The sequence below is a fragment of the Canis lupus genome, chromosome 13 (genome assembly GCF_048164855.1).
Source record: "Canis lupus baileyi chromosome 13, mCanLup2.hap1, whole genome shotgun sequence".
NCBI lineage: Eukaryota > Metazoa > Chordata > Mammalia > Carnivora > Canidae > Canis > Canis lupus.
The window spans coordinates 40,586,933-40,613,583 of record NC_132850.1 but is presented as its reverse complement, the minus strand read 5'-3'; the positions used below and the strand labels follow the sequence as shown (position 1 = coordinate 40,613,583).

Here is a 26,651-nt window from a genome sequence, read left to right as displayed (position 1 = left end):
TACTAATCAAAAAGCACTTTAATAAACTGGCTTTAGTTTCCACTCTTTCCAACTTATTCTAAATAAAAAATAAATGTTAAACACAAATAAGATTAGTCTTCCCAACTTTAGTATGTACAAATAAAAATCACAATTTTTAGACGAAATACTTAGTTCTAAAAGAGAAACTGTATCAGCCAGAAAACACTTTTAGCCAATCCTTTGTACTCATCGTAACAAAAAAAGCACTCCAAGGAAAACTGACCAGCGAGACAGTTACATTTGTACTCTCAGATATAAAGAATTAAATTTAAAATGCATTCACTCTTTCATCTTCTAATGAAAGATAACCTATTCTCAGAAACAGTGTGAGCACTGTTATGGTAGTCTAACTCCTACATGAAAATATGAGCTGAGAAACAGTTTACTGGAATAACATAGCTAAGAAACCTTTGAAAATTAGCTGAGGATCAAAGTATTTTCTATAAGTTCAAGATCTTATCTTAGGATGAAAGGTAATACAGGTTCTTAATCTACTTTAAAAAGAACATTGAAATTAAACCTTTCAATCACAAACAGTCAAAACTTTTAATTCAGAATGTTTCTTAAATATCAAATTTCTCTTCACAGACGCTATGTCCATTTTCTTCGTAATCTTCTCTTGTTACTACCATATCTTCAAAATCGTCATTCTCTGATATCAATTTTCCACCTTCCCAGGCATAAGTAATAGGGCTGAAAATAAAGTTAAAATAAGTGAACCCAGATGACGGCTCAGAACTGAAATGCCAGAAAACATTCATTAGTAGCTAAAACATAGCAATCTCTACCCAACTTAATTTAACAGAGAATCACTTGTGAAAATAAGCAATAAGCTTCATAGGAATAAGGTAAACTAAGAAAGAAAAGAACCTCAGCCACCAGTTTAACTAAGCGTTCTTTGTTTCCCTACGCCCTGAATTTACAGACCCTCCACTTCTAATAATAAACAAGAATACAAAAGATCAAAAATGCATAAAATGAAAAATACTGTCATAACAGGATATAAATTCTGTATGTGGCAAAGATAGGTCATCTATTTTGCAGAGCAACCCATGAAGTAACTATTCTCTCATTTTACAGATTTGGAAAATGAGGTTCAGAGAGGTTAAGTGTGGGACTAGGATTTAACCCCAAACTATTTTTAGTCTGTGCTTTAGCTGCCACACTGCTATCTCTAATAAATGAAACGTTTACATGGTAGGACACAGTAAGTAAAATTTTGGCACACATAAAAAACATTTAGTTTGGTTTTATCTTCAACCAAGATTATACTTTATGACTCAATTCTATTTCTACTGTTCCTCTCTCCCAAATCAGTTTAAAATCTGAAAAATGATAAAAAGTTAATGTTTTTCTTATTATATTCATTGTATTTCCTAACCTTTAAACATATATTTATTTACATATCTATATAACATATATACATATATAAAACAGATGTATAATAAAGATTTGCTGAATAAAAGAATAAAAACTATTTCTGATGATCTCCTGCCCTGTAATGTATACATGATTTGCATTTAAAATGAAGGAGGGATGCCTCAGCAGTTGAGCGTCTGCCTTCAGTTCAGGGGGTGATCCTGGGGTCCTGGGCTCAAGTCCTGCATTAGGCTCCCTGCATGGAGCCTACTTCTTCCAAAGCCTGTGTCTCTGCCTCTCTGTCTCTCTCATGAATAAATAAAATCTTTAAAAAAATAAAAAATAAATAAAATGCAGGAGGGCGCCTGGGTGGCTCAGTTGGTTAAGCATCTGCCTTTGGCTCAGGTTATGATCTAAGGGTCTTGGGACTAGTTCTGCATCAAGTCCCTGCTCAGCAGGCAGCCTGCTTCTCCCTCTCCTTGTGCTCTTGCTATCTCTGTTTCTTTCTTGAATAAATAAATAAAATCTTTAAAAATAAAATAAAATGAAAAATAAAAAACATGTAGGGGAAACAAAGCAAAAAAAAAAAAAAAAAATGTGTGGGATGGGATGCCTGGGTGGCTCAGTGATTGAGCATATGCCTTCGGCTCAGGGCATGATCCCAGAGTCCCGGGATCAAGTCCTGTATCAGGCTCCTTGAGTGGAGCCTGCTTCTCCCTCTGCCTGCGTCTCTGCCTCTATTTCTCTCTGTCTCTCTCATGAATAAATAAATAAAACCTTAAAAAAAAAATGTGTGGGGGATAAAGAAACATGGTGGAAAAAATAAAAATAAAATAAACACATAGGATAAAAATCCAGTATGCTTCGGGCAGCCCCAGTGGCGCAGCGGTTTAGCGCTGCCTGCAGCCCAGGGTGTGATCCTGGAGACCCAGGATCGAGTCCCACATCGGGCTTCCTGCATGGAGCCTGCTTCTCCCTATGCCTGTGTCTCTGCCTCTCTCTTCGCTCTCTGAATGAATAAGTGGATAAATCTTTAAAAAAAAAAATCCAGTATGCTTCATATTCTATGAAGTACATAAACATTAATACTGATAAAAATCATTCCAATGCCCAACAATTGTTTATTCTTTAATCTGATACCTATAAATTAAGTGAGCAGCAGACGAGGGCCTTCTATTTACTGCTATTGATTTAGAAAAATTCTACTTTACCTTTAAAAGGAAACTCTAAAAACTAAGAGTCAGGTATATGGGGGGGCACCTGGGTGGCTTAATTGGTTAGGTGTCCAACTCTTGATTTGGACTCAGGTCATGTTCTCAGGGTTGTGGGATTGAGCTCCGTGTTGGGCTCACTGCTGGGTATGGAGCCTGCTTAAGATCCTCTCTCTCCTTCTCCCTTTGCCCCCTCCCCAATGCATACGCGTGCGTGCTCTCTCTCTCTCTCTCTCTCATTCTCTCTCAAAAAAAGCCAGATATAGGGGGTCTTATTTACAACTCTGCCACCTGAGACTGGGACAGCGGCAAGGGGGTGCTATTTAAACATATATTTGAAAAAATAAAAATAAATAAAAATAAACATATATTTGGTAAGAGACATGTATTTGCTCCTGACTGCACATGAAGAGAACTAGGTTTTAGCCTGGTCACTTCTACTAACTTACTGTAAGGCCTGTGCCAAGTTATGAACCCTTGTTTTTTTATTTACAAAGTTAAAATGCTGAACAGGATGTGGCCTTGCTACTCTTCTTCCCCAGGAACTACACTCATCATCTCAGCATCAAGCTGTCATAGCCCACTGAAATGTCAGGCTTATCATTTTAATTATGGAGAAAGGGAAAATGAGGATTCCAAAGGTGAAATAAACCTGCCAGAACCAGGCTTTAAACTCAAGTCTACCTACTGACAGTTGTTTTTTTTTTTTTTTTCCTGACCGTTTTATCTACAAAATGACTTCCATGTTTTATTTCTAAAAGTAAGCCAACACTTACTTTTCAGGCAGCACAACTGAAACATCGTAATCTGTTGGAGTGAGACATCGAACTTCTGAGTAAACCCTGTCTCTAAATCCCGGGAAAAGGGAATTTCCTCCTGTCAAAACAATGTTCTTAAAAAAATGCGGCTGCATTTCTTTAAGAGGAAAAAAAGAAGAAAAGGCATCAGAAAACCTGTTTACTTATCTTTCCAGAAAGACAGAGATGAGGGCTTAGACAAGGGCAATCAGTTATAGTTATTGGTTGGGAAAACATGTTAATTGTTTAATAACCATAAAAATTATTTATAATTTGTAAGATTCTATAATGAAGTTAAGTTTACACAAATTGGCCTACTAAACAGTGAAACATGACCTCATAGATCTTTAAAAGAAAGGCTAAGGTGAAGAGGGAGGTGAACTGCAGACTACTTACATATACATGTAAGCTAATATGTAAATGAATAACTTTCTAGCAGCAGATGTTTGATAATTATGCTCGCTTTTTCCTAAAATGGAGGAGGTATTTCTGTAGGCTGAGATTGTGAACTAAGGTAAGGCTAAAAATGAAGGCCTTTAAGGCATTTTAACGTGGAAGCCCAAACCTCCATGTTGTCTCACTTCGACAGATATATTCATTGTGCAACATTTACATTTGATAGTGAAAAATACTCATTATCCATAAGCATAAAGGATCTTATATTCTACACTTACGGTTACATGATGGGTGCCATATGGTTAGTTGGTATTAAAAGCCATGGGGAAATCTATGAGGAATTAATACATAATGGCCACCCCACATAATGCTTCCTTTCACAAAACAGGCACAAAGTTCCCTTACTTTGACACTGAGTCTCATGATATTAAAGCAGTGTAGTTTAAAATGCTGTAGAACACTACCTGCAACTTTATATAAAGTGAAATTAATGAGAAATTAATACAAAAATAGTTGTGAAATAACTACATTATGTGATTTTCTCTTCTTTCTCTCTCTCTTTTTTTTTAAAGGGAGGAAAGGACATTGCAAGTGGTGGTAGATTTTCTCCAATGCCTAGACTGTTCCTTATGAAGTAGGAAGACACTTTCAAGATATAAAAGTACTCTCTAACACTCTAGAAAATTACTTAGGTGAGGGATCCCTGGGTGGCGCAGCGGTTTGGCGCCTGCCTTTGGCCCAGGGCGCGATCCTGGAGACCCAGGATTGAATCCCACGTCAGGCTCCCGGTGCATGGAGCCTGCTTCTCCCTCTGCCTATGTCTCTGCCTCTCTCTCTCTCTCTCTCTGTATGACTATCATAAATAAAATAAAATAAAAAAAAAATAAAAATAGAAAATTACTTAGGTGAATCCTGTTTCAGGAGAACACACACATCACTAAGAAGCACCATACTTCAGCCTTATTTACATCCTGTATATTAGTCCAAATAAAACTGAGAGGATAAACCAGTCCCATCAATAGCTACAAACCATCACTTTGTTAAATTATAAATTTCTATTTGGTGGAACTTTGAGTTAAAACCTTTCTAAAACAGATACAGCAATCTAATAGTCATGAAGAGATTAATTTCCTCAAGTTTAAATAGACTATAATAACTTTCCTATATCAAATTTCTAATCTAGGACCAATAAAGAATTATTCAAGTGCACTATGAGATCTGGAAATCTCTGCAAATAAAACAGGTTTGCCACTTGCCCGAAATTACTTAGAAAACTCAGATGATTTCTCTATAGTTTATAGAGCTTATGATGTTTTTAGAAATATTATTACCATGCAATACTTTATTCATGTACCTTCAGGTAAGTTCTGAATTGAATAAACAATAGCTTCTGGAATACCCATTTCTTGAATGCCTATATCAGAAGGATTAAAGAGTATTTCTGGAACAGCAAATCTCTCATTAGCCAGACGAAGAATTTGTTCTCCAGATTTATATTTTCCACTTAACACCATCTCTTCCCTTGGCTTAAAAAAAAAAAAAAAAAGATAAAAAAGTTTAAGCTACATTATCTAGTTCATACGAATAACATTTAGCAATATGTTATTATTAATATATTAACCATATTCTTGGGAGTTTCATTCAGGATTTTCAAAAGTTAGAAAGATGTGGCCTTTTCTGCTGCCTAAACCATACGAATAAATAATTGCTCACTCTAATGCAGCTGTTCCCAAAAAGATGATCTGGCCTTATTCCACACATTTTTAAAGAGAGAGGAGAATAGATGAGAGGAAACTTCTTAACCTGCCTATAATAACAGACTGATTTCAGTTCCTAGGGAACAAAAAAACATACTCTAAAAAACATTTAGTATGTCTTAATGCTACCATCACTACTACTTACTTTCACTCTCCTATGTATGCATGCATATGTGTGTTTATTTTTAAGTAAGCTCTATGCCCAACACGAGGCTTGAGCTCACGACCCCAGGATCAAAAGTTGCACACTATGGACTGAGTCAACCAAATGTCCCTATTTTCTTATTCTAGATGTTTACTGGACCCTGTGGCTATATTCTATCAGGACTTCCCCTTTCTCTTGTACAAAAAACCTAAATATTTAAATTCATTTATTCAATCTTCAAAAATCTATTTTGAAATCCATGGACTTTATCAATGAAATTTTGTTACTTATTTTCTGCTGAGCTGTATCCCTGAAGGGGCCAGAAAAAAAATCTACAATATTCTACATCATTAAAATAATCGCCCTTTCAATTTTACTAAGAACCATCAGTTCTTCCAGATTTGGTTATAAACATTCATTTCCATTTATATATGCAATTTTCCTCCTGAGACAAGGTATTACCCAATCTTTTATATAAGTATAAAATACTTAAAATATATGAAAATATTAATTACAAAAGAATAATATGTTTAAAGAATATTATACATCCCTTAATATAGTCAGTCATCTATTCTCTGTTCAGATTTCTGCTTCCTCAAAGAGGCTTTTTCTGACTTCAAATAAAAGTTCCCTCCATAGGGCAGCCGCGGTGGCTCAGCAGTTTAGCGCTGCCTTCAGCCCAGGGCGTGATCCTGGAGACCTGGGATCGAGTCCCACATCAGGCTCCCTGTGTGGAGCCTGCTTCTCCCTCTGCCTATATCTCTGCCTCTCTCTCTCTCTCTCTCTGTATCTAATAAATAAATAAACTCTTAAAAAAAAAAAGTTCCCTCCATTATTCTCCACTATTGCTCTATATTATCCTTCATAGTCTATATTGTTCACCATCACATGTCCACTACCTAGCACATAATGAGTATTCAATAAATTCCTAAATAATAGCATCCTAGTTAACAATGTGCCATTTATTGTATTAGGCATTTTATATACATTATCCTTCTGAACTCTCACATAACCCTGTAAGGTAGGCATATTTTCCTCTTATGATGTAATCGGGTTTGGCAAGATTACATGACTTGCTCAAGATCATTCATCTAATAACCAAAAGGACTTCTAATATATATTTCTTCCACTACATTGCCTCTCTTAACCTGGATATAATTCTGAATTCTATCATTTGGAATTTGGGAAATCCAAGTTTGAAACATTACTCTTAAATAAGAACACTCAAAAATTATATAATTTTCGGGATCCCTGGGTGGCGCAGCGGTTTAGCACATGCCTTTGGCCCAGGGCGCGATCCTGGAGACCCGGGATCGAATCCCGCGTCGGGCTCCCGGTTCATGGAGCCTGTTTCTCCCTCTGCCTGTGTCTCTGCCTGCCTCTCTCTCTCTCTCTGTGACTATCATAAATAAATTTTTTTTAAAAATAAAAAAGTTATATAATTTTCAAAAAAAATTATATAATTTTCATTATACTTTAGGAAGAACAAGGAAAACTCAAATCACTTTTCAACCAATAAACTTCTGTTAAAGTAGCAAAAAGTATTATCCTCAAGTATTCTTCCTTCTTAGGCAGTAAGGAAAATATTTTCTATAAATTTATAAATTCACTTAAAAGTGATATTAGCTTGAGTTTAAAGGCTATAACTCATTTTGTCAACACTCTAAGTTGAAACAGATGCAGACTTTGGAGAAATTCAGTTGACAAAACATAAGATTATGTAGTCCTTTCCCCAGATTTTATAGAAGAGAATCAAGTGACTGTCCCAGAATCAAATATCTAAACTAGGGGAAAGAGCCAGAACTAGGTATCCTTGTTGGATGTTGGCTCTAAAGCCATTATTCATCAATATGCAATGTGGAACTACAAGTAGTTTCTGTTTTAAGAGTACAATTCCAAAAAGATTTTTTTAGACATAGACAAAAGAAGGAATATATAAGGTCTATTGGGAGTTGCTACTTTAGTCAACGTGGGGTAGGCCATGATTACTATACAGCCTCATAAATTTTGTTCTAATACTGTAAATGAAATACTCAGTTTATATTTTACAATGGCCCTGCAGAAACTGTTAATGTCATTAATTATGAGCCAGATTTTCTCAATTTACGTCCAATCAAGTACACTACACTTTAGTATGCATTTCCTTTCCAATAAGAGATAATACTGGAATTCGTATCAGTTGTAATCGGTAACAATATTATAGGCTTATTATTGTTATTGTTACTATCATAAGTACTAGAAAATGAAGGTTGTATCTTTTCACAATTATTTAAAAATATTCTTGAATAAACTATCAAAGTTCAAGTTTTAACAATATCCTAAGTATAAGGGTTCTCAAATAATTATAATTTTTTTCATTTTATGTAGTTATTGTTTTTCTAATTTCATAAACATATATCAGCTTTCATCAAAGTTGTTGTATATCAGGCAACAATGAAGTTAATCAAGTACTAATTCAAAACAACATATTTTAGGATAAATTCTAACATATACTAAATGAAATTGTTTCTAAATCTTAAAATTATTAAAATATACACAATTTTTTTGTTTGTTTTTTTGGTCTTTTTTTTTTTCAATATACACATGATTTAACATGTACAGGTAGCCCCTTGAACATGGGTTTGAACTACATGGGTCCACTTATATGCAGATTTTCTTTACAACACAGTACTGTAGATATATTTTTTCTTATGACTTTTTTAAAAAAAGATTTTATTTATTTATTTGAGAAAAAGAGAGCAAGAGCAAGGAGGAAGGGTGGAAGGAGAGGGACAACAGATCCATGGGACTTAATCCCAGGACCTGGGATCACGACCTGAGCTGAAGGCAGATGCTAACTGACTGAGCCACCCAGGCACTCTCTTATGACTTTCCAAACAACATTTTTTCCCTAGCTTACTTTTTTATACTAATATATATAGTAAATAATGCATGTAACATACAAAATATGTGTTAATAAACTTTCTGTTATTAGTAAAGCTTCCAGTCATCAGTAGGCTAGTAGTAGTTAAGTTTTTTGTGGGGATGGGGGTGTTAAGCTATATGCAGATTTTCAATTGCATGGGGCAGGGGGACACTGGTTGGTACCCCTAACCCCTACATTGTTCAAGGATTAACTATACTTATCAATGATAAATCTTAACATTAATCGACAAAGTAAAGATTAAACTATTATTTTTAAAATAAAAACTCAAAGTAACATTCCATCATCTGGCAAAAGTCCAGGCCAACTGACTATCCAGTCTACCGATAACAAAGAGTCTACACTAAGTTAATGAAGCTTAACCTATAACCAGATACTGAGCTCAAAGCCAAAGGCCAATAAAAGAGCTATGTGGCTTCTGCCTTTTTTCTCCAAAGATATGAGTAAAACAAAGCTCACTTGGAGGAATGATCACTTCTCTACTGGCTCACTATGTAAGGTGAAGGGACATGAACTGAGAACATAGATACTGATTATTTTTCAAGTGCCCTGGGTGATACCAATGATGGTTCAGGTTTAGAGAAATTGGGAATTACTGAGACTTTACTCAGGGCCCATCCCTGTGAAATACGTATTACTTTACCACCATTAACTCTACAAAATGCTATCAATTATCCATAAGGTGTTTTATATAACTGGAGTGTTTTAATGAGCAATAATATATGAAGATGGTATTATCTATGTATTTGCAGTTTTCACTGTCCTGTAAAGAAAAAAATGTACTTTCGATATCCTAAGGAGGACTTGGGCTTTCAGTTTATTACAGGCAACCTGATCTCTTCATCTGTCCCAACTCCCACTTTTCAAAGTCAGCCTAGGTCCTCCCACAAGTACCTGTCTCTAAGAATATCACAAAGTGATTTCAATTTTACAAGGCCTCCTTAGAATTCTGATTTGTATTTTTACCTCAACAGTATGTTCAAAAATTTTTTAAATTTCAGGCATATAAAGAAATATAATTGGTGCCTGGGTGGCTCAGTTGGTTAAGCGTCTGCCTTTGGTTCAGGTCATGATCCCAGGATCCAGGATCAGCAAGTTCTGCTTCTCCCTCTCCCTTTGCCTGCCACTCCCCCTGCTTGTGCGCTCTCTCTCTCTCTCTCTCTGTCAAATAATTAAATAAAATCTTTTAAAAAATTATAAAAGTACAAAACCCAAGTATCTATCAACTTGTTTGATACAACTTATAAATTTAACAACTCCCCTTTTTAATTTGGTGTTATCACTCACATACAGTTTCATCCTTTTACTTCTTGCTTACGTATTTCTAAGTAACATAAGTTATTCCACACATCCTGAAACTGTACAGATCTTACTAAATCTTCCTTAAAGACATCATAATGTTGGGATGCCTGTGTGGCTCAGCAGTTGAGCATCTGGCTTCAGCTCAGCGCGTGATCCAGTCCCGGCATCGAGTCCCACATTGGGCTCCCCATGAGAAGCCTGCTTCTCCCTTTGTCTGTTATCTCTGTCTCTCTCTCTGTGTCTTTCATGAATAAATAAATATTTTTTAAAAAGACATCATAATGTCTTAGATGTTTTAGCCAAACATGTTTCTGAGATGTAACCATTATTCTGTGTAGCTCTATTTCACTTTCACAATTGCTTCTTTTACAATATAATATATATCAAAATTTATTTATTTTCCTCCATTAGTAGATATTTGGGCGCTTCTCAATTTTTCACTTTTTATACTGCAATGAATGATATCATTAACATTTCCTTATGGAAACATGCTTACATTTCTGACCAAAGATTTTTAATTTCCCAATAATCCTCCATTAAGCCAGCTAAAAGGGCAAACTTCACATTTACTCAAACAGAGTTAAGTTTATCTGAGCTGATCAAAAATAAAAGGAGAAATTATTTTGACATCTAAGATAAACTGCTTCTCAATACTTTGAAAGTGTGCTGGATTTTACCCTTTTCAACTACATCTGATCATATCAGACCAAACAAGTAAAATTCAGCCATGTCAGCTCTGTTAATAATTTTCACAACTGGCAAATAACCAACTTCCAACTGGATTTAAACTAATTCCTTAGAAAATAGAAAAGGGGTTAACTGGAATATAAATAATGATACTATCTAACACCAGATTTTTCCCATGTTCTATCACAGCTGATGCTTTAATAAGATATTTATTAATCATTTATACACTTGTGTCAGAGAAAAGGCCAGCAGAAGGCTATCAACTCTGTAAGACTCTACCAAACCCAGCTAGATGTTTTTCAAATCTGACTGAGATGATCTCTTCAAGCAATGCCATTGAGGATTCTTTACATTACCTTACAAAAGCCCTTTTTAATTGTACTGAAGTCAGGCAAAACATAGTCTATCATTACAGTATTTTCTTCCCCTTTCAACCTGGAAAACAAAATAGAGACTTGTGAGATAATTAACTATGCATAACATCACCCACCAATCAACTTTCTAATTCTTAGATTATGGTTATACATACTTTGCAATATCCATATCTCTATAAAAATCCTGAGACACATAGCATACATCTTCTTTCACTTGATTAATTACATGTGTTTCATCCATAACATGAAGCTGCCTAAACAGAAATAAATACTGTAAAATTTGAAATCGAAAAACGTTAAGTATAATTTACAACTGTTTAAAATATTTTTTCTGGAATTAAATCTTTGGATAATTTTTTTAAATATTAAATTTTTGAATGTGTAAAATATTTTCAACTTCATAGAATAATCACACTTCCATTTTATTTAATCTCCACATTATCTCTCTGAGGTCAACTATTAGTCCAGCTTGCAGAAAGAAACTGAAAACGAAGGCTTTAAGTTAGGTAATGTTATCCAGTTAGCAACTTCCCTCCAATCATTCTGAATAGAATCTTGCTAAAATGACTTAACTCTGCACTTTCTTTTCTAATTATTATTATTATTATTTTTAAAGATTTTGTTTATTTACTCATGAGAGACACAGAGAGAGAGAGAAGCAGAGACGGAGACAGAGGGAGAAGCAGGCTCCATGCAGTGAGCCTGACGGGGGACTCGATCCCAGGACTCCAGGACCATGCCCTGGGCCGAAGGCAGGTGCTAAACCGCTGAGCCACCCAGGGATCTCCCTCTTTTCTAATTATAGTAGTGAGTCAGCACACAGTACCTGGTACCACGGTAGATGCTTAATAAATATTTGATGAGTGAACCTAAGAAACACAGGCTTAATGAAGAAAACAAAGATACTTTAAGAAACAAAACTGAATGGGCAGCCCCGGTGGCTCAGCGGTTTGGCGCCGCCTTCAGCCCAGGGTGTGATCCTGGAGACCCAGGATCTAGTCCCACATCAGGCTCTCTGCATGGGACCTGCTTCTCCCTCTGCCTGTGTCTCTGCGCCTCTCTCTCTGTCTCTCATGAATAAATAAATAAAACCTTAAAAAAAAAAAAAGAAACAAAACTGAAGAAAACACAAACAAATGGAAAGATATTCCATGCTCATGGCTTAGAACAATTCGTGTTATTAAAATGTCCAAAGCAATCTACAGATTCAGTGTAATCCCTATCAAAATACCAACAATATTTTTCAGAGAACTGGGTCAAATAATCCTAAAATTAATACGGAATAACAAAAGACTCTGAATAGCCAAAGCAATCTTGAAAAAGAACAAAGTTGGAGGTATCATAATCCCAGATTTCAAGATAGACTATAAAGCTATAGTCATCAAAACAGTATGGTACTGGCAGAAAAAACAGACACATAGCTCCATGAAATAGCATAGAACCCAGAAATGAACCCATGCTTCTATGGTCAATTAATCTACGGCAATGGAGGCAAGAATATATATAATAGGGAAAAGATACCTCTTCAATAAATGGTGCTAGGAAAATTGGTCAGATACATGCCAAACAGTGAAACTAAACCACTTTATTACACCACACAAACAAAATAAACTCAAAATGGATTAAAAACCTAGATGTGAGACCTGAAATCATAAAACTCCTTACAAAAAACATAGGCAGTTTTGGACACTGGCTTTAACAACATTTTTCTACATATGTCTCTTCACGCAAAGGAATGAAAGTGAAAATAAACTACTGGGAGCACACCAAAATAAAAGTCTTTCACACAGTGAAGGAAACAATTAACAAAATGAAAAGAATGAGAGAAGATATTTACAAAGGATTTATCTGAAGTGATATATCTGATAAGGGGTTAATATCCAAAATACATAAAGACATTTTACAACCCAACACCAAAAAACCCCCAAATAATCTGATTAAAATAAGCAGAGGACCTGAATAGAAATTTTACCAAAGACAACATACAGATGGCCAGCTCAACATCACTATCATCGGGGAAACGCAAATCAAAACAAGGAGATATCACCTCACATCTATCAGAATGGCTAGTATCAAAAAGAGAAGAAATAACAATGTTGGCAATAATGTATAAAAAGAAAAACTCACACAAACTGGTGTATAACCACTGTGGAAAACAATATGGAGATTCCTCCAAAAAATTAAAAATAGAAATACCATACAATCCAGTAATTCCACTACTAGGTATTTACCCCCAAAAAACCAAAAACATATAAAAAATATATTCACTGTTGTTTATTATAACATATTTATAATGCAAAAATATGGGAGCAACTCAAGTGTCCAATGATAGGTAAATGAATAAAGAAAACATAGTATGTACAGGTACACACACACACACCAACACACACACACAAACACAATGGAATATTAAGCAGCCTAAAAAAGAAATGAGATCTTGCCATTTGTGACAACATGGATGAACCTAGAAGGTTTTATGCAAAATGCAGTAAGTCAGAGAAAGACAAACACGATAAGGATTTCACTTATATATGGAATCTAAACAACAAAACAGAGCAAAAACAGACCCATATGTATAGAGAACTGGCAGTTGCTAGAGGAGAGAGGGTAGGGAGATGAGCAAAACAGGTGAAGGGGAGTGGAAGGTATAGTCCTCCAGTTATGGAATTAGTAAGTCCCAGGGATGAAAGATACAGCATAAGGAATATAGTCAAGGTACTATAATAGCATTGTGTGGTGACAGAGAGTAGCTATGTTTATAATATGTACAGCATAAAGTATAGAGTTGTCAAATTACTGTATTGTACACCTAAAACTAATGTAACATTGTGTGTCAACTATACTTCAATAAAAAACATACAAGAAAAGGATAAACAAAAATGTGAAGTTATTTCCTTTGAATATTTATCTTTACCCATATATACTACATATACTTTTTGTTTTAGACTAAATGTTATCTCACATTTGCATATGCTATCATTCTTCAAAAATATGGTTATTTACTGCCCCATAATATTTATTAGAGGAATCTAATCTATTAAAATATATTTATTAATGTTCCTGGTGTTGGAAATTTATATCAAGGGGAAAGATACTTGTGTGTTTGTGATTATGGATTTGTTGCTTTTTGGGTTTTTTTAGGTAGGCTCTATGCCCCAAATGAGGCTTGAACTCATGAGAGCCTGAGACCAAGAGTCACATGCTCTACCAACTGAGCGAGCCAGGTGCCCCAGAGACTTTGGCTGAATCACATTTCAGTAACCAAGTTATTTTACCTCTTTGGGACTCAATCTCTTCAACTCTAAAAGGGTTATAATAATCAGATCACCGACTTAATACATCTGTAAGAAGTAAATGATTCTAATTATACATGTAAAGTGTTTAGCATAGCCCTTATAAGTAAAAAACATTATTGCTTCTTTTTGCTTTTTGTTATCTCCATATACACCATATTTTACCTTCTTTAAGATTTACTATTGCACCAAAGAAAAGAGGATAATTAAACTATGACAATTCTAAGGTACCAACAATTGGAAGATCCATTCCAACTAGAGATGTGAGAAAAGTATAACTCAAAATCAATGCAATATAGGTACTTTTATCTGTATCTTGGATTATCTCATTATTTATTCATACTCTAGGACACAGAACTTGAAATACTTCTACTACCTTGGTGTATTGCCAAACTGTTTACCAGAAAAGTTATTTCAAGGTATGCTCTGATCAGCAGCCAGCATCACAATCTGCAACCTTTTTTTTTTTTGCAATATCATCTTTTGAAAAAAAATTCTATTAATTTGGATCATAAAAATCGTGGTATTTTAATTTGTGTTTTTCTAATAGCAGTGTCATGATAGAGAAATTCTTTGGATTTTATTTATTTATTCATGAGAGACAGAGAGAGAGGCAGAGACACAGACAGAGGGGGAAGCAGGCTCCATGCAGAGAGCCCGACATGGGACTCGATCCCTGGTCTCCAGGATCACGCCCTGGGCTGAAAGGGCACTAAACTGCCGAGCCACTCAGGCTGCCCTATAGAGGAATTCTTATTTGTTAACTCAATATATCCCAACCTCCTAAATAAATGCTCAATAAATATTTTAACTGAATTTGTAATAATTACTACAGATGTTTAACATTTTTCTATGTCTGAGAATTATCCATTTGTATCCTTTGACTATATGTAACCCTAATAATTATCTATCTGTATCACTGACCATTTGTTTTCTGAGAATCGTCTAGTAACCCGTTATTTTATACCAAGGTAGTGCTTTTCTTAACTGAGAAGAGCCCTTAATATATTAAAGATAACAATTCAGTGTCATATCTGCTTCAAATTGATTTCTCAGGTTTACACTGACATTAGTTTTGTTTACAAATGCTTGAAATCAGTGGTTTTCCAGACCAGAAGAGGACAAAGAGGGATTGGAGTGCTGGTAATATAGTCTGCCTGAACTGTGTTCTGGTTACTTGGGTATATTCAGTTTTTAAAGATTCACTGAATTGTACATTCAAGTTTTGTAAACTTCTATATGTATGTTTTACCTCAATAAAAATTTTGTTTTATTAACAAAGTTGTATGTGGGGGGGACCTGGGTTTTGGTTAACATCCTCATCTGTCTCAACTATCTCTGCCTTTCAAATGTGGTCTTTCCAATCTGATGGGGATAGGGGGACTAAATATCCAAACTTTTTGAAACTGAGCCCAATTCTGTCTGGTTCTACAATGAGTAACATTCACATAATCATAATACTGTATATGCTACTCATGAGCCTTTCGCTGTTAGAATTGATGTATAAACAACAAGGCAAGAAGACTTCACTTTAGTAAAAAGTCATATATAAATGTTATCTCAATAATTAAGAAGAAATCACACAGCATTATGTTTAATGAAAAAAGTCACTGTTCAAAGGTTATATACTATAGGATTCTGTTTCTTGAAATAACAACTATAGAAATGGTAAACAAATTAGAGATTGCCAGGAGAGAAGGACATGGTGAGAAAGCAAATGTAAAGGAGTAGCACAAAGGAGTTCCTTTAGAGTGATGGAATAGTTCTACAGCTTGATTTCAGTGGTGCTTAGATAAATCTATATATGGGATAAAATCGCATAGATGTACACACGAATGCATGTAAAAAATGGTGAAAATTGAAAATAATATTGTACTAGTGTCAATTTTATCATGTTGATATTGTATTAGTTAATTGAGATGTTACTAAGGTTACACAGGGCTCTCCACACTATTCTACAACTTCCTCAGTCTGTGATTATCGTAAAATAAAAAGTCTTTTACAAATGTGCTAGAGCTGGGTAGGATGGATAGGGGAGTAGGTCTCTTTTGAGGGTAACAAAAATGTTCTAAAAATGTTCTAATACACTAAAATCCACTGAAAATGTACACTTTAAGGGGATCCCTGGGTGGCGCAGCGGTTTAGCGCCTGCCTTTGGCCCAGGGCGCGATCCTGAAGACCCGGGATCGAATCCCACGTCGGGCTCCCGGTGCATGGAGCCTGCTTCTCCCTCTGCCTATGTCTCTGCCTCTCTCTCTCTCTGACTATCAAAAATAAATAAAAATTAAAAAAAAAAAATGTACACTTTAAATGGATGAATTTTCTGGTATGTATTAGATCTCAATAAAGCTGTTTAAAAAAATAATGGTACACCTGACAGAAGAAAGAAGGAAAACATGGGAGGAAAGGCAGAAGGAAATGCAGATTCACTTATTTTCTCATCTGATATAGAGGGGAGCTAAGAGATACTGACGGTGTCATACTAGCCAAAGTTAATGTAGTGAGAAATTGAGATTTAACAATTCTACTTACAAAACAAAAAAAAATCACACTTAAGTTTTTAAACAAAATAAAATTTAAAATAATAGCATAAATTAAATTTATAAATAAACATAGGAAAGCAAGAAGAGTTGGGATGTGGCAAAGTACGCTAATTCCTCATCTTTTAATGATGGATAGTCAACTAATATTGGTTAATCCACAAACAAAAATAACAATACATTATTAAGAGTCAGAGACTAAAACTATAAACGATAAATACAGTTTAAAGACCATACTTTGTGTGAAATGGAATTGACATGAGAGAAAGAAAGAGGGCATAGAGATTTATTTTCCTTTGAAAACCCTATTTCCTTAAATGCATTTTTAATTTGTTTTATAATGTATAACATTTATAAACTGCTATAACTTCTAGAATTTTAAGATACTAAACATACTTAACTCCCTAGAATTTGGAAATATCGAAATTTTGGTGGACACTAGCATTTTATATGCTAGAAAGCTTTTGGGTTTGTATGTGTGTGTGTGTGTGTGTGTGTGTGTGTGTAAGCTCTATACCAATGGTGCAGCTTGGACTCATGACCCAGAAATCAAGAGTTGCATGCTGGACAGACTGAGCCAGCCAGGTGCCCCACTAGAAAGCCTTTCAATTTGAACATCATCTGTATTTATATATGTGATATAGTTTTTAAAAGCAGTGATATAGAATTGTCACCTCAAGTTACAACTAAATGGTCAGAGTAGTTTTAAATGACTTTAAAAAGTTCATCACCAGCAGCCAACCCTCCCAAAGAATTAAAGCTAAATATTACCTGTAAGATATGATCTCCTTTAGATGATTGGTTAGGAGTTTTCCTCCTACATTTATCCTACAAAGGGAGAATTCAAATTTGGTTCAGTTTATCGCACCTTTCATTTGGTTTTAACCTAAGAAAAACACGAAAATTGAATACAACTCACCGAATAATTGCTTCTTTTTTCTTTTTACTTCTACAATAGGGAACTATATGTGTAAAGGAATATCCACTATCTACAATGATACAGCACAACTCGGAAGGATTATCTCGAAAATACCTATGCGCACTGAGAGCACCAGCTATTCAGAAAAAGATAAAGAAAACTGGATTATATAAAGTGTACTTAATTTAAAGTAACTTAAAGAAAGGTAACAAATTAAGGCAAACACAAAGACAAAAACTTTCCTTTATTTCTATATGTCAATTAAAAATAATATGCATAACTATCACAAGCTCTCTGCATTTAAACTAAAACATCACATTTTGTGGTAAACATGACTTAAAACTTTTGTGATCAATTTTTAAAAGTAAATATTCTTAATTATTTTAACATCATAACTTATTTTAACAGTTGATAATTTTACTGAGCATTTATTACATGCTGAGCACAATTCTAAAAACTCCATGAGTATTTGTGTTTTAATCTTCACAACAGTTCCATTTTATGGATGAAGAAATTGAAGCACAGAGAAGTTAAATAATATACTCAATGTCATACAACTAGAAAGTAACAGTCAAGATTCAAACCACCTAGAGTGATTCTAGAGCAAGGTTTCTCAACCTCAGAACTACTGACATTTTGAGCCAGATAATTTCTTGTTGCTGGAGGCTGTCCTATTCATTTTAAGATGTTTAGCAGCATCTGTGTCCTCACAGTCGAGACAACCAAAAATGTCTCCCAACGTTGCCAAATATCCCAAGGAGCAAAATCACCCTGAAGAACACTGTTCTAGAGATTGTGCTCTTAACCATTATAGTATAGTATCACTCATACAGACTTAAATTCTGCAAGCTAAATATTTGAGTACTTTCATTGTACAATCATGTAATGTAATTCTAGCCTTTCATAAACTAGTAAGCATATAAATATCTAAATGATATATCTAAATATCTAGATAATATTTTCAGATTGGTTTTCCACATATTGGCAGGCTGAGCTATTAACATTTCAATCAATAATAATGATAGTGAACACATCAGTGGCAGAAAAGGTAACCTCCTTAGAAACAATCTTTCAGAACTTAAAAATATGTGGCTAGTGGAGCACCTGGCTGGTACAGTCGTTACAGCATGTAACTCTTGATCTCAGGGTTGTGAGTCTGAACCTCAGAGTTTACTTTAAAAAACAAACAAACAAAAAACTAGTATGTGGCTAGTAACTTCATTATGGAGAAAATACCAAACTAGTAAAAAGATGAAGTGAGAAAAGTCTGATTAGATAATCTCTAAGAGTATACCTAATTTTTAAATTCCATGTTTTATTTCCTTCAAATCTAAAAAAATGTCACCCAATATTCTTGGATTTTAAGTGTTTCTCTTTACCCTATTCATGTCTGTATTCCCATTACTTAATTGCAATCAAAACTTTAACTCACCATTTACTCTTAAGACTGCTTGGAACTGATATTCTTCAAAGAGGATTTCATTCATTGATTCTTGAATTGAAGTGAAATTAAAGTATGGTTCTGTGATAATAATATTGGTATCTAAAAAATCAACCTATGAGAGAAAAAAATTCCACAAGTTTTATAACTTTGTAGTCATAAACACTTGTTTTACATATATAAACAAAAATATTATTCCTCACAATAATCCTAGAAGTCTTATTACTAACCCTATTTAATTGGCCAACTGAGGTACAGAAAAGTTGAATACATTACCAAGGTTCATGTAACTAGTTAGGGACATAGCTAGGATTTGAATCCCGGAAGACTGATTACAGGATCCAGGCACTTTATTATTCAATTTTAACTCTCTTAATGGTAGCATTAATAAAATGATACTATCAAATTGTTTGAAGATCAGCGTGCAAAAGTAATGAAAAATACAACTACAAGCATTAGAGATGTTTTGTTTTCCAAGTCAAATGGCCAGAAGCTTTAGCATAGTGTTTACATAATTCTCTCCTACACCCTTAAGAAGCATTAAAAACTGAAAATTCACTCGCTATACCTAAAGGTACATTACATACATTAAAAGCGCAAAATTCTCACATAATATTCACAATTTAGGTATGTGGACAAAAATATTTTACTGTGAAAACAAATAGGAGATGGTGAATTGATCTAATAATAGCAGACATGTGAATAATCTTGAGTTCCATACAGACTCTCTTAACCTCAAATTCACTTCAAAATGAAAATTCTATTCATATGCAATTACTTAATTTTAAATATTTAAATATATTTAAAATATTTATTTTTTTTTTAATTTTTTTAATGTATTTATGATAGTCACAGAGAGAGAGAGAGAGAGAGGCAGAGACACAGGCAGAGGGAGAAGCAGGCTCCATGCACCGGGAGCCCGACGTGGGATTCCATCCTGGGTCTCCAGGATCGCGCCCTGGGCCAAAGGCAGGCGCCAAACCACTGAGCCACCCAGGGATCCCTAAAATATTTATAATATTTTTAAATATTATACTTCTTCAAAACTAAGAACAGTATATTAGTGACTTAAATATAACTTTTGAAACATATTCTAAAGTTAAAGCTAGATACCTCAATTACCTTCAACCCCAATCCCAGAATTACTCTCTGGAATCTGTCCTTGGCCTTTCCTCTTTACTGATACCACCTTATCTCTCACCTCAAATAATGCCACTGCCTTCTCAATGCCCTTTCTGCCTCCATTCTCTTCTCATTCTGCTCGGTCTTCTGTGCCGCTAGCATAATCATCAGCAAGTATTTTTCTAAATCAGAAATCTGATCACCCTCTGTAAATGTATTCCTCACCACACAAGTCCGTCCTTCTATGACTTGACACTGCCTAGGAGGAAATAGTGCCCATACATTTGCAATTTCATCCCCCCTTCAACCCATCTTACAGCGTGTGCTGGTAAATGGTCAACAACCAGATCTCCAGGGGGAGAAAAAGCCCTGATTTGTAGGGTTTACCATGGTCTGTGTTATAGATACTGTCACCATGGTTGATTTCCAGCTATCCTGAAGTCACCAAACCCTGAACACAGAGCTGGGAAGAAATGCATGTAATTGGTTCTCATGACCCCGTAGGAGCCAACTTTCAGCACAAGACTATTCAGTAAAAATTCTGAGTCTAGGGGATCCCTGGATGGCTCAGTGGTTTAGCGCCGGCCTTTGGCCCAGGGCGTGATCCTGGAGTCCCAGGATCGAGTCCCACATCAGGCTCCCTGTGTGGAGCCTGCTTCTCCCTCTGCCTGTGTCTCTGTCCCTCCACCCCCGTGTCTCTCATGAATAAATGGGTAAAATCTTTAAAAAAAAAATAATAATAAGTCTATTCACTTCACACCATGCTCTCCCCCCTACCAGATTTTAGCTCAAGTAATCATAAGTATATAAGTATTACTTTTCATAAACATATATATTTTGGCAGTGTATATAATTTTAAAAGCTAAAAATGAGTGATAGTACATAGTAACCATGTGGAACAGATTTATTTAAGTCATATTAAGGTGTAAACTAGCTTTATATCCTATCCTGTTGGTTCTTGCATTAACGTGAGTTAATAATTCTTTGGTGCTGTAATTTTTCATTGAATAAAGCATGGAAATAGAAATTTGAATACATACTCCAATTTGTTACCTGATACATTTCTTTTCCAAAAAGGTAATCCCAAACTTGTCTTTGAACATCCCAATTCACCAAGTAGCCCTAAAAAAATTCTTGTATAAATTACCACAAATATTTGAATAATTTTTAAAAATCACATTAATATACTCTAAATGACTAATTGCTCTTTATGGTTACCTTCACTACTCAAACACTGTTTAAGGAGACGCCACTCTATACTTACACTTTTTTAACATGTTCATCTCATTTAGCTTTAATATAAACAAGTAAAATTCAGTACCACAATCAGTATCCTATAGCATCCTGCTATAGGGTCTGGTCTGGGATTGAACCCCAGACAGTAACTAAGTCATGGTCATTTATTGCTAACAAGACAATTTAATTTCAATTTTTGGTTTTAATAAGATCTTATTAAAATTTAAATAGCTTTTCTAAAAACATTCCCATACATAAAAAATCTTAATTATACATTTAAAAATTGTGTTTACATTTAGGACTATGTTGTTAGAAATGACATATAATTGAATTACCTTCTGAAAAGGAAGGATGTAAAAGAGTCCAGAAGGGTCCTTTATTTCATCTATCTGGTTAGCAGTAAAAGTTTTAAGTCGTGCTGTTTTTGACCTGAACTGACAGTTAGGAATTACCCTGTAAACAAAGAAATAATATAATTATTTCCTAACTACTCACTTAGAAAGTATAATTACTTAACCACCTCCCTCCATGACAAAAAAAATATTCACAACCAGTGTTTTTCATTTTATCTTCAAATAATTAAAAAAAAACACATTTTTTAAAAAGTTCTAATACATATGAGATCCTACACTGGACCCTTCATCTTTCTCAAGTAATCCTTAAAAAATCCTTCCAGGTGGGTATGGATCCTGCCACCACCAGATGACAGTCAGGGCTCAGGTAAAGTTCTGGTCCTTTTGGCTTTAATGTGGGAATCTTAATACCACTCGGGCAAAAGATTTACAGTTTCAAAATTCTTGCCATTAAAATTAGATCTCTAAGAAGCCAAAGATTTTCAATTAGCAGGATGCTATAGGATACAGGAGGAGGAAGTAGTTCTTAATATGGTTGCCTCCTACCACAGGCTTACAATCTGGTTAGGAAGACAAACTAAAGTCATCATCAACCATACACACATGTACACATGTATGTGTGTGCAGGAGTGGGAGAAGGGGAGGGGAGAGAGAGAGGAGGAGAGAGGGAAAGGATATTGGGACAATACTGCAAACATGTTTTGTATCAGCTTATTTCATTTATACTATGTTGTCATTTTCTCTACATGTTTAAATATGCTTTGAGGACATGATTTTTTTTTTTCTTTAAAGATTAATTTTAGAGAGAGAAAGCAAGAGAGTGAGAGAGTGCAAGAGCTGGGGGTTAGGGTGCAGGGAGAGAGAGAATTTCAGGCCAACTCCCAGCTGAGGGCAGAGCCCAAGGGGTGATTCAATTCCATTCCCTAACATCACCATCTGAGCCAAAGTCAAGAGTCTGATACTCAATGCCGTGAGCCATCCAGGCGATTGGAGGACGGGATTTTTAAAAACCGCACTACAGTCAATCTTATGGTTGTACTGTAATATTAGTCTATTTTCTATTCTTGATTATTCAGCTTGCTTTCTTTTCCTTTTTTCCCACCATACACAATGTCTGTAACATAGAGCATCCTGTATTTATTCTTATCAAACCCTTCATACTTATTCCTTAGGAAACTGATAGCAGAACTACTGTGGCCAAAGGATAAAAACAGTGATACACATTGCCAAAAAACATTTTCCGGAAGACTAAGAATTTACGTTTCTATAAGCGTTCTCTTTAAAAAAGAAAAAAAAGAAAAGGAGAAAGAGAGGGCAGAGAATCCTCTGTAAACATTTTAGAAGTAAAGCATCTTTTCTTCTCTCTATATACGTATATATTTGACGAATGCCATTGTAGTGATTCCGTCAAATCAAGTCTATCAACCAGGTCGGCCAAGGCACACCAAGGGGCTTAGGCACGAAGCCTTCAACGTCTCCAACCAGTAGGTCGTTTTTAAGCGCTTCTGGGGTCACAGGACCCACTGAGGATCTGGTGAAAGCCGCGGCAGTGCCCTCAAGAATGTGCATATGCACACACATGTCCGCGCTTCCTGCGGTTCCTGAACTTCGGGGACGCACCGCTTCGTCGAGCACCGCTTCTCAAAGAAGCCTAGTTTCCTCAACGATTTCCTGTACCAAAGGAAACGCACGTCCCACTTCCGGGGCCGCGTGGCCTACGTGACCGCCACAACTGCAGTGGAAAGCATCCCAGCCTCCCGGCTCCAGTCGGAGCATCCCTACGGCGCGGGTGAGGGCCACGGAGGGCCACCTGCAGTTTACTGCGCTCCCGACCGGAAGCCGAGTCTGTGAAGCCACCAGACGTCGGGCTCGTGCTGAGGAGCGAGAGAACACTTACGACACGTTTTCATGGCTGTAACCGATTTTGGCATTGTAGGCTCCGTTATCCAGCACCAAAGTCGTCATTTTACCGCGAACCCACCGGCCGTCGCTCCGTCCTCCCGTCACTTCGGCTCCCTGGGCTTCCGGGACTCTAGGGTTGGCGGGGCGGGGCGGAAGGGCGCTTCCGGTCTTCCTTAGCAACGGAGGACGCCGGAAACCAGAGACGCCCTGCAGGCCTCGCTGCGGGCGTAGGGCTGTGCAGCGCTTACCTCCACGCCCCGCCGGTTCCATCCCCCGGGAACGTGCAACCGGCTTGCGGCTTTTGCGCCCACCGTATTACGTTTTTGCCCTCCGCTTCGCACACTGACTCGCCCCGCCAATTCTCTGTTGACTTCCGTGGTGCACCTTCAGCTTTGTGCCCGCGTGTGTTCCAGTAGCATTGTTCAGTGACGTTTCCTAAGGGATGAAATGCAAAATCATACAGTGTGGAATGGGGTATGAAGTCTCTTCAGCCTCATTCCCCGCCACTGCCCATTCCATTGTAGCCTAGGCCCGACCACCTTTAAATTATAGACATGCTGTTTGATCAACTGCCTCTCTTTTCTACGCATTCATACTCTTCCTCCACCTACTTGTTCATAACACTGCTCTGTCGTTCTTACTAAAAGGTTTCTTGACACCGCACGTTACCCTGTTCTCACTCTTGAAATCAGGTGCTCCTGTGTGCTCTTGTAATACCCTCGGCTAACTCCAATACATAATAAGGGATAAGAATGAATTTTGTATTAGAATCCAGACTCCACAAAATGGCTGTGTAACCTTGGGCGATGAAGATGATGATGGGTAAAGATTTAGAAAGTGCTTAATACCTGTGAGTAAACTTTCAAAGATATATAGATATAGATATATATAAATATATAGATATATACACATATATATCACACACACATATATATATACACATACACTAACTTAATCTTTAAATTTCTGAACTATTATTAAAATCAAAGAGATAGTGATTTATAGTCTCTGCATTTAAACTCTTGGACCAAAATCTTGGCTCTTACTAGATGCTGTGGACAGGCTAGTTCATCTCTCTATGCCTTAGTTTTCTCATTTGTAAAATACAGTAATATTAATAACACTCCCTTGCAGTATTGTTTTATGAAGAGTAAATGACACAAGTACCTGGTAGAGGTAATCATCATCATCATTGTCATCTTTTCATCATATACTCATTCTCATTTATTTTTTTAAAGATTTTTACCTTTAAGTAATCTTTACACTCAACCTGAGGCTGGAACTCACAACTCCAAGATCAACAGTTGCATGTTCCACCAACCAAGCCAGCCAGGTGCCCCCATATAATTAATCTCTTAACTTGTATAGATGGCAAACTCCTTGAAGTCAGACCGCTCTATTCTACTGGTCTAGATCTTTGTATCGAAAAATCATTGAATGTCCAAAGTTAATTATGTGCAATTTTAGTCATTCTGTTTTCTCTAATTTATCACTAAACTGATAAGATCTCTTACTACAAACATGTAAAGAATGTTTTCTAAAACTTACAGCATAGGGACATCTGGGTGGCTCAGCAGTTGAGCATCTCCCTTGGCTCAGGGCATGATCCCAGAGTCCTGGGATTAAGTCCCACTCCGGGCTCCCCTGAATAGAGCCTGCTTCTCCCTCTGCCTGTGTCTCTGCCTCTCTCATGAATAAATAAATAAAATATTTTTTTAAAAAACTTACGGCATAGAGCTGACATCATTTCTAGTCATCTTTCATCTCTTAAAATATGATTTTTCCTTCTGATTATCAGCCTTTTCTTATTTAAGCTTCTCTTTTTGCTTTCCTCAACATTTACATCCTCCTTGATTAAGATCATTTTTGTTCTTGGTTTCAGCTGTCATTAAATAATGATAAAGCTAAAAGCAGAATTTCCACCCCCCAACTATAGTCTGAATGTTTCTACCCAAGTATATCCTAGGATAACTTTAATGGATAGCAACAAATCTAAAACTGAATTTTATCTCCAAAAAGGTTTGTTCCACCTAATTACTTATCTATATTAATAGTATGTCCCAAGATCCACATGGTGCATCAAGCTAGATACCTCAATTACCTTCAACCCCAATCCCAGAATTACTCTCTGGAATCTGTCCTTGGCCTTTCCTCTTTACTGATACCACCTTATCTCTCACCTCAAATAATGCCACTGCCTTCTCAATGCCCTTTCTGCCTCCATTCTCTTCTCATTCTGCTCGGTCTTCTGTGCCACTAGCATAATCATCAGCAAGTATTTTTCTAAATCAGAAATCTGATCACCCTCTGTAAATGTATTCCTCACCACACAAGTCCTTCCTTCTATGACTTGACACTGCCTAGGAAGAAATAGTGCCCATACATTTGCAATTTCATCCCCCCTTCAACCCATCTTACAGCGTGTGCTGGTAAATGGTCAACAACCAGATCTCCAGGGGGAAAAAAAGCCCTGATCTGTAGGGTTTACCATGGTCTGTGTTATAGATACTGTCACCATGGTTGATTTCCAGCTATCCTGAAGTCACCAAACCCTGAACACAGAGCTGGGAAGAAATGCATGTAATTGGTTCTCATGACCCTGTAGGAGCCCACTTTCAGCACAAGACTGTTCAGTAAAAATTCTGAGTCTAGTCACTTTATACCATGCTCTCTCCCCTACCAGATTTTAGCTCAAGTAATCTCAAGCATATATTACTTTTGTTAAAATACAATTCAACTGAGTAAATTTAATTGGCTTTACTGAAAGATTCATGAACCAGGCAGCATCCAATCTAGCCAACTAAGGGGAATTCTAAGTAGAGAAATTGTACAAAAATGGAAGTAGGTGGAGGCCACTGCAGAGCTTGAACTCA

General features: G+C 36.1%; 1 protein-coding gene across 4 annotated transcripts; it reads right to left on the bottom strand.

The window, feature by feature from the left end:
• Positions 1–24,133, bottom strand: ACTR6 (actin related protein 6). Of its 4 annotated transcripts, XM_072773257.1 has the most exons (11): positions 23,774–24,105; positions 21,859–21,976; positions 21,341–21,409; positions 19,157–19,280; positions 17,725–17,860; positions 17,577–17,633; positions 11,128–11,226; positions 10,955–11,033; positions 5,139–5,310; positions 3,368–3,506; positions 1–714 (listed from the first exon to the last, which is right to left on the bottom strand). In XM_072773257.1, exons 1-11 carry the CDS (start codon positions 24,046–24,048, stop codon positions 585–587), a joined length of 1,398 nt encoding a protein of 465 aa, XP_072629358.1. In that variant the 5' UTR covers positions 24,049–24,105; the 3' UTR covers positions 1–584. The 4 variants fall into 4 exon arrangements, with proteins under 4 accessions (XP_072629358.1, XP_072629360.1, XP_072629359.1 ...); XM_072773259.1 differs by lacking the exon at positions 11,128–11,226 and having other exon boundaries at positions 23,774–24,121; XM_072773258.1 differs by lacking the exon at positions 21,341–21,409 and having other exon boundaries at positions 23,774–24,111.
• Between the last annotated feature and the right edge of the window lie 2,518 nt (positions 24,134–26,651).

Bases quoted from the DNA above. Each gene is read 5' to 3' on its own strand.
- ACTR6 (XM_072773257.1), bottom strand. From the start codon at position 24,048: ATGGAACCGGCGGGGCGTGGAGGTAAGCGCTGCACAGCCCTACGCCCG. The intron at 11,227-17,576 runs GTAATATTTAGC...ATTTCTGTTTAG, and splicing joins AAGGAGATCATATCTTACAG to GCAGCTTCATGTTATGGATG. The intron at 5,311-10,954 runs GTAATGTAAAGA...TTTTTTTTTAAG, and splicing joins TTAAAAAGGGCTTTTGTAAG to CCAAGGGAAGAGATGGTGTT.